At 33.3% G+C, this 8,786-nt stretch overlaps 1 protein-coding gene across 17 annotated transcripts in view; it reads left to right on the top strand.

Moving 5' to 3' along the window:
* The window catches only part of MYCBP2 (MYC binding protein 2), a 198,272-nt gene that overhangs the window by 98,466 nt on the left and 91,020 nt on the right, over nucleotides 1-8,786 (top strand). For 16 of the 17 annotated variants that reach the window (XM_066987323.1, XM_066987316.1, XM_066987331.1 and 13 more), the window contains 7 exons: nucleotides 194-386; nucleotides 993-1,267; nucleotides 2,084-2,305; nucleotides 3,958-4,149; nucleotides 5,273-5,479; nucleotides 5,635-5,766; nucleotides 6,063-6,241. In XM_066987323.1, the coding sequence (XP_066843424.1) occupies nucleotides 194-386; nucleotides 993-1,267; nucleotides 2,084-2,305; nucleotides 3,958-4,149; nucleotides 5,273-5,479; nucleotides 5,635-5,766; nucleotides 6,063-6,241 (1,400 nt within the window). The remainder of the gene's footprint in view (nucleotides 1-193; nucleotides 387-992; nucleotides 1,268-2,083; nucleotides 2,306-3,957; nucleotides 4,150-5,272; nucleotides 5,480-5,634; nucleotides 5,767-6,062; nucleotides 6,242-8,786) is intronic. The other variant, XM_066987356.1, reaches the window with a different exon arrangement.

Raw genomic sequence — 8,786 nt, forward strand, 5'->3', positions numbered from 1 at the left:
TTGCTTATTCTCAGACAAATAAGTTTTGTGTCTTGTATGGTAGATTTGTGTAGGCATAGGTATGTTTTCAGATTAAACACTGATTATGATGTTGTTTGCGTTTCATCTTACTCTGTTGCTGAAAGTTCATTTTTTCTTGGTTTTGCTTTTTACACAAAATCTGTTTTCCTTTACACTTCATATCCTGAAATAGGAATGCTTTGAGTCTTTATTGAGCATTCTTCACTGGAGCTGGACAACACTGGTTCTAGGAGTCGAAGAACTTCGTGGACTTAAAGGATTCCAATATACTGCTACTCTTCTGGATTTAGAAAGATTGCGTTTTGTGGGTACTTGCTGTCTGAGGTTGCTGAGGGTCTACACCTGTGAAATATATCCAATATCAGGTATTTTTATTAATTCACTTGTTTCATATTTATCAGCAAATAATAATATACAGGACATTGACAAGATTGATCTATTCTTGTAGAGTATGCTGTAAGATGAAATTGCTTCTACAGATATTTTTATTGGAGCAATTAAGAGACTTACAGTCAGAAATGGGATATTTGTAGTTAACTACATAACCAAGTGTCCAATACCACGTTTACACTGAAACTCGTGTGTATTTTAATTTTTGTTTTGCTTGACAGTTGAGTTCTTTTAATCCATTTTGTGTCTTCATTTCTCCCATTTCTGTGCATAGTACGTGCTTTGGTAGTGAGCACAGTTTAAATTTGAAAGACGGTAAATGTTTTTTATACCTGTAGTTTAACAATACTTACATTAAAATGCAGCATGTATTATGAAAGACTGGAAAATTGGAAGTTTTTGATGTGCAGGTTTCTTTGATGTAGCTGAACACACCCTTCACTATTTTGCTTTGTGAAATTAACTTTTCGAAATATACATTAATCAATGTTGCTAGTTGTTTTATTTGCACGTATAATGTGCATTTTATATGAAAATGTTTAATTTATTGAACATGAATGCTCTTCTTTTTTGTAACCTAGCTACGGCTAAGGCGGTTGTAGAAGAAACCAGCAAACTAGCAGATTGCATTGGAAAAACTAGGACCTTGCTGAGAAAAATCCTATCTGAAGGAGTTGATCATTGCATGGTCAAGTTGGACAATGATCCCCAAGGATATCTCAGTCAGCCCCTGAGCCTTTTAGAAGCTGTTCTTCAGGAATGCCATAATACTTTCACAGCTTGCTTTCATTCTTTTTATCCAACACCAGCTCTCCAGTGGGCATGTCTTTGTGACTTGCTCAATTGTTTGGATCAGGTACATTAAAGTGTCACAAGTGAACATTACAACTTAGCTTGCTCTTGTGCTCAAAGAAGCAAAGCAGTTTTAAAATTCTTTATTGCTTTTGTGTGTTTATCATGGTTTGCAATTCAAATTCTGCTGTGGTCAAAAAAACTGCTGCACACTGCTTTTTCAGTGTGTAGTCTATGCTTTATATGTGATTACTGTTGCTGCACATTGCTTAGAAGCATGCTTGTGGAATTTTTGATACTGATAATTCATCACTAATAAACCGGTAATTTCTTATTATTAAATGTTGCAGCAGTGCTGTGATCCAGCAAAGTAGATGAGAAGCTGGCAATATTATCCTATAATCAGCAAGTTTTTCCTAAACATCTTGCTTATTATGAATGAGCATCCCGCATCTAAACAGTCTAGTTGCTTGCTTGCATTAAATGAGATATAAACAATTTGTTTCTTTGCTTGAAAATGCATGTAGTGTATTAAAATCCAAGGAGGAAACAGTTCTTTAGCATATTATTCTAATTAAATTTTAATTATAAGAAGACTTCAAGGGAGTATCATGATTTCAAAAGTAATTTTAATGGGTTTATTGTTTTAAAACATATGTCATAAAACAAATTTTAATTATTCCAGTTTGAAAGATCTGAATCAAAGCTCAGGAGAGAAGATAATGTAAAATTCACAGCAAATCTAAAAATATATGGAATTGTTTATTTAAGCTTTTTCTATAATTACTATAAAACTGGAAATTTCCTTTCAAAAGTTGTTCTTCCTCATTGACTTTGATTGTAACAGTGCATTTCTATTAATTCCTTTTTATGTTTTTAGGACATCCAAGAAGCAAATTTCAAAACCTCCAGTAGCCGGCTTCTTGCTGCTGTTATGTCTGCTCTCTGCCACACTTCAGTGAAACTGACCTCTATTTTTCCAATTGCTTATGATGGAGAAGCATTGCTGCGATCAATGGTAAAACAAGTCAGCACTGAGAATGACTCTGCTCTGGCCCATCGTTTTCCTCTTTTGGTTGCACATATGGAAAAACTTAGTCAGGTTAGGATATGTTCTAAAAATTTATAAACCTGTTTTACTTTCCAACAAATAAAAGTTATGTAATTTAAAATTTTAGTTTTATAAGATTGTAGCTGAATTGCTTTAGTACTTTCTAAAAGATTTGTTTCAAAAACTTATTATTTTATCAAATTTTTATATTTTGGTCTGAATTACTCCAGTTCTTGCCTGTTTGAGGAAAAATGTTTGAGAAAAGATGTTTATTCTGGAATATTAAAATGGTAGAAATATAGTTTAGAGTTGTTTTTTTGTTGCACAGTGTTCTCTGCAAGAGTTTCTCAGCTTTTGCACATGATCACAAGAATGAAAGTGTGGGTAGATCTAGTGCTTTGAGGAAGAGTCAGCACATCTTCAGTAAAAAATTCATGTTTCAAACTGAAGTTTTTAAAGGAGTAAACAAGCAGGTGGACAAGGGAAGTCCAGTTCCTATAGTTCTACAAAAGGTTGTTGAACTGTCAAACGCTGTATTTTTGCAGAAATTTTGGAATTTCAGAAAAGATTTACAGGAATGAAAAGGGTAAAGCTGATAAAGATCTAGGACTACTAAATGGTTTTCTTCACTTTAAAAGACGAGGAGGGTAAGGTCTTATGAAATTGTGAATGATGCATGAAAGGTAAATAAATGATAGTCGTTGAGTCTTCCAATACCAAAACTTTGGAGCAACCAGAGACTTTAGCAGAAGGTAAGTTCAAAAAGTAGCAAAAAGTAGTGTTCTTCCTTAAACATGCAGCTAAGTTGTGGAACATCTTTCTGCAGACTATTTCAATGATAAAAGTTTTCATGGATGTAAAAAGCGTCTGTGTAGGTTGAAGAAAAAAATCCACCAAAACCTGTTAAATGCAAACATAATATTTCCATCTTGGATACAGCTGTTTCTTAACAGCTAAAGATTGAAAGTGTTCCGTGCAGCTATCTGTACAGGTTTGCTTGACACAATTGTCTTTCCTGTCTATTCACTGTTGGATATTCTTGTAAGACAGAATGGTGAGAAAGACAAGCCTTTGATTCCAATCAGTATAGCTGTTTCTATTTTTAATTACCGGGAATGACTTTTAGTAGGTATAACTATTTTGAAAAACAGTGGATGTCACTTAAGTAGTAGACACAGTAGGTACCTAAGTTCAGATTTGTTTAACATTCTTCATTCAGTAAACTGTTTTTATAAGCTTCCCATCACTGATTCCATCTTACCGTTTTGGACAGAACATTCTCTTTACTAACATCAAAGCCAAAAAGCTTCTGAGTTTCCTGTTGGGCAATGGGGAAAACAATGATGTGAAGAGCTCAATAGGTAGCCATTTATTTGCTGTAATCTGTTATATGCTTAAAAACTAAGAAACTAAGTAACCTATTGTATGCTTATGTGGAGGGCTATAAAAACACGGAGGGCTATAAAAACAGCTACATCTTGAGAAGGACACATATATGCAATATTGATCAGGTTCTTGACAAAGGAATACATGTTATGATAGCTTTGAATTTTATTTTATTTTTTTTACCCCCTAGACATTTCTCATTATTAATGTCACTGATTCATTAATTATTAATGTTTATAATATGTGGAAAGCTTGAAAAGCTTTTTTTTTATTTTTTAAGAACAATGTTATTTGTCATTTTTCTCTTCTTTATGCAGAGCGAAGAAAATGTTTCAGGGATGACAAGCTTTCGGGAAGTGCTGGAAAAGATGTTGGTCATTGTTGTTTTACCAGTCCGGAACAGCCTTAGACGAGAAAATGAACTTTTTTCTTCACATCTAGTTTCTAATACCTGTGGGTTGCTTGCTAGTATTGTGAGTGAACTTACAGCATCAGCATTAGGATCTGAGGTAAAGCTTCCATAAGACCATTCCTAGAAGTCTTTCAGGACAGGTATATTATGAATGTAATACATGCTGTGACAGAAATTATCTAGTTGTGTAGATATTTTACAGATGCTGGAATTGTTCTCAGCAGCTTTCAGATGTCTAGGTTTTTAAAAAAAGTTCACTGTATTAGGTAAATACTGTTGATAATTAGCTACTTCATTATGGCTGAAGAATACTGTACATTTTTCCAAAGTGACAATATTTTTAAGTGTTTTTGTTTTCATGTATGCCTACACATGAAAGCACCATGAAATCACCATGCCTACATACACATGAAGTGTATTCATTTGGTGTTCATTGGAGGCAGTGGCACATCCCTGAGCATCTCTGTGCCTCTGATGGTATCATGGGTCCTCCATGTGTTCTAATTCTATCTGCTTTTGGTTATGGGTCAGAATTTATAATGTGTTTTGTTAATGCATTTTATAGCTTCCACCTTGTGTTATAGCTTCCACTTTGTATTCAGTATTGTATAATACTGAATAATAATACCGAATACAATACTGACTATAATACTGAATACTGTATAATTCAATTTATAGATACATATAAAAGACATCATTAGACTTTTTCCAGTTTATTTGGTTTGTATTTGAAAATTGAGAATGGTACTGTCTAACTTCTTAAAATCCAGAGTTTCACATGTATGAATCTATCATGTTGTTAAATGATAGGAATGTATTTGATTTTATTAAATGCACATCACAGTTTGTGTACTATCAGCAATTTTTTTCACAGAAAGTACACTTTTGATAAGATTGATTAAAGACCTTATTATGTAAAATATGTATCTTTCCTCTCTTGGTATTGACCATACCCGTAAGCCTTATTTCTTATGCAACTCTTCTTGAGGCACAGTTAAGTTATCTTTTCTGATAATTCATCCTACAAAATATAAATATTTAAATGCTTGAAAAAAAATTAAGGTTCCTAATAATTCTTACTTAACTCATAATTACCAGATTTTTTTTTCCTTTTTACCTGGTACTGAAAAGAAGCCCCAATAGTGACATCTACTTTGCTTTATTAAAGTTGTCTAGTGTTTACCAGTTAACTTCTCATGCTTCTATTTAATTTTCTACAGGTTGATGGGCTGAACTCTCTTCATTCTGTCAAATCCACTCCAAACAGATTCACTAAAACAAGCCAGGGAAGAAGCTGGAATACTGGGAATGGATCCCCTGATGCAATATGTTTCTCTGTGGACAAGGCTGGTGTAGTTGTAGTAGGCTTTTCTGTTTACGGTGGAGGGGGAATTCATGAGTATGAACTGGAAGTATTAGTTGATGATGTAAGTACCGCATTTGAAAAAACTTCTTCAGTTTTGTTTTATTTGTAATGATGTGTTTAACAATTTCTAAGAGAGAAAATAACTGGCACATTTCCACGAATGTGCTATGTATTTACATAATAAATGTATTAAAATGTCATTGGTCTTTGATTCAGAGTGATCATACTGGAGATTCAACTCATTCTCATAGATGGACATCTTTAGAATTGGTTAAAGGAACTTACACCACGGATGATTCTCCCAGTGACATAGCTGAAATCAGACTTGATAAAGTTGTACCACTGAAGGTAAATCAAAGAAGTACATATCTATAAGTTTCATATGACTTGTAGAAAACAAAACCTAGTGTTCAGTATAATAGTTTTTTTGTTCACACATCTACAGTTGATATTGACATGTTTGCTTTGTAAGTTTTCACCTTGTAACTGAAAAGTGCAAGTCCTGGAAGTAAAAAGAAATTAAAACTTTACTTTTATAATAGCATAAAACAGATTATAGTTGAAATAGCTTTCATAATACCATGAAGCCTAACTTTTACATACTTGTTTTATACTGCATACTGCTTTTGCCTCTCCTTTTTAAGGAAAATGTGAAATACGCGATTCGTTTGAGGAATTATGGAAGCCGGACTGCCAATGGAGATGGAGGAATGACCACAGTTCAGTGTCCAGATGGTGTAACATTTACCTTTAGTACATGTAGTCTGAGCAGTAACGGCACAAACCAAACACGTGGACAGATTCCACAGATTCTTTATTACAGGTTTGTGTGTTCTCATGATGTATTTCTAAGAAAAGTAAATAAAACTATATGTGCTATTATACCACACCTTTTTAGAGAAGTAACAGAAATAAACACATCTGAAGTGTGCTTGAGGAAAGGTTCTTTAGCAGCAGTGTTGTGTTCTTTCAGTGTAGTTTCAGTCTTAGGGTATTTAGTAAAGACAGCTTTTGGAGCACCAGTTGTACAGTCTTGTATTAGATTCTCTTATTTTTGAACTGGCAAATACTTTGTTAGTTCACCTCTCTTGCAAGGTCCATTGTCTACTCCTTTTAAAGTTATAGCATGGGGGACTGATAAGATGCACTACTACAGTCTGGCTTTTTCTATAACCTCAGAGATTTTTGAGAGACTGTTGACTGGAATGTTCCTCTCTCTGATTTCATTCAGTTCCTTCCTTTATTGCCGGAAAGGGTTGTATAATGTAGAGAAGCAAGGTCTGTTTATTATAGGAACTGTTTCCTATCTTACTGTAAAGTTCAAAGGTATAAAAAGAAAAATTGCAAATAAAATCAACTGAAACATTTGACTACCCTTCAGAGAAGCTTTATGTTAGCCTTTCAGGATGAATTCACTTAAGCCAATGTTTTAATGGAAAGTATTGCTTTCAGTTCTGAGGCGCTTACATTGATAGTAAAGAAAATGTGATTTTCAAAATGTAGTAGTGTCTCAATATATGAATTAGTACCAATGTCTGTATAGCAAGAAAATGTCATACCCTTTACTGAAATCTCAGTTTCTGTGGTAAATTGTTGATCATCAGTAAGTAGATCCAAGAAGTAAAATAAGCAAAGAATAATAATTTACTTTGATTCCTAGTTATGCGGTAGGTGCACATACCTAATAAAAGATGAAGAGGATAAAATAACGAATGTAACAGGTGATGACATATTTTGGATTAACAATTCTAGGAATCTGTTGCTCCTAAGAAAATTTTAAAGGAACTAAAATATGAAGAAATGAAGTTGCTAGCAAAATTGTAGTAATAGCATAGTTGAAGATACAAGTAGTTCTTCTAAATTATTTTGAAATGACATTGGCTTATGTTGATTCAGAGATCCAACTTGTCAGTAACAACAGTAAGTGCAAGTAAACAAGTAATAAGTAATAACAAAGAATGAAATTACAATGGTGCATACCATTACACTTTCATTGATTTAGTCTCTTGGAATCAGGGTTATCTATGTTTAGGGAATCCCTTCAACATTGGAATTCCTGATTTCATTAGAGTATCAAAATCATATGTAAAAATGAGAAGAGAACACAAGGAAAAAACTTTTATTCCCATTCCTCAAATTTCTCCTCTTAGGAGCAAAAGAGGTAACAAAGTACAAGTTTCTTTGATTTCAGAGTGGCAAAGTACACAAAAGTTAAATTGAAGCTTCATGATGTTCTAACTTAATAATAAGCTAACATATGGAAAACAAAACAAAACAAAAAAAACCAAACACAACATACCAAAATGCTGTCTTCAGTTGAGAACAGTCTTTCTTTGTTGTTGTTTCAACCGTGATGAAATTCTAGGACACTTTTGAAGGACCCTAATAGCATAACTCAGAAGTGCTCTGCAGAATAAATTAAGTTTTGTTTGGGAAAACTTGCAAATTGCTGCCTCTAATCACAGTGTCTTCTGAAGTGTCCTTGGACAACAAAAACCAAAATCTTATCTGACGGACATCTATAGTTATGGACTTGGCAGTCAGTTTAAGGATTCACAGTTTAGTACATAATGACTTGAGGTGTTGATTTGTATACAGTAAAGGAATAAATGTTCAGTCAACTATTACAGAGCAGAGCTTGTAAAATTCACACTCTGTTTAGTTTGAAAGATTCTCATATGCAAATAGAGTTGTTGCTTATGCGAAGGACAAGAAAAGCCATACCAAAAGAAGTGTATTAACATGTTTCTGATTAGGACAGAAACACATTGTAAGGATTCATTGGAAATGTAAAATTGCATTCAGTGTCAGTAACTGATAAATTGAAATTAATACAGCTTGAGGCTCACAACAAAAGTACAATTTTAGGGTACAGTGACAAAAAAACCTTTTTGTAAGAGTGGTTGATTTAAGTGATAGAGAAGTATAAGTATTCATGCTGTACATTTCATTTGGTTGCACTTTAAACTATTCTATGTAAAGTCAAGTCATTGAGCATTCTGAGCTGCTATTTCTGGAATCTTAATATTGTGGATTTTTTTTTCCTAAGTTCAAAACATAAGAAATCCAAAAGAACGGGAAATTTGCTTTACCTGTTGACTGAGTGATTTAAGTTGTCTATGCCACTGCTAAATTGTTATCGTATAGAAGGCTTGAATTAGTTTATGCTTATCTTTGGACTGCTGTGAAAATAACAATCAAAACATCTTTTATATACTTTAGTGGAATAGTTTTGTGCATAATATCCATATATTGATTACGAGAATCTAATTTGACATAAACAGTACATTTCAAAGAGAAAATTATTTGTTAAGGTTAAGCCTAAAATTGTATTTCAAAAACATAATTAATCCTTAGAATAGGGAAGG

The sequence above is a fragment of the Anser cygnoides genome, chromosome 1 (genome assembly GCF_040182565.1).
Source record: "Anser cygnoides isolate HZ-2024a breed goose chromosome 1, Taihu_goose_T2T_genome, whole genome shotgun sequence".
In the NCBI taxonomy this organism is placed as follows: Eukaryota; Metazoa; Chordata; class Aves; order Anseriformes; family Anatidae; genus Anser; species Anser cygnoides.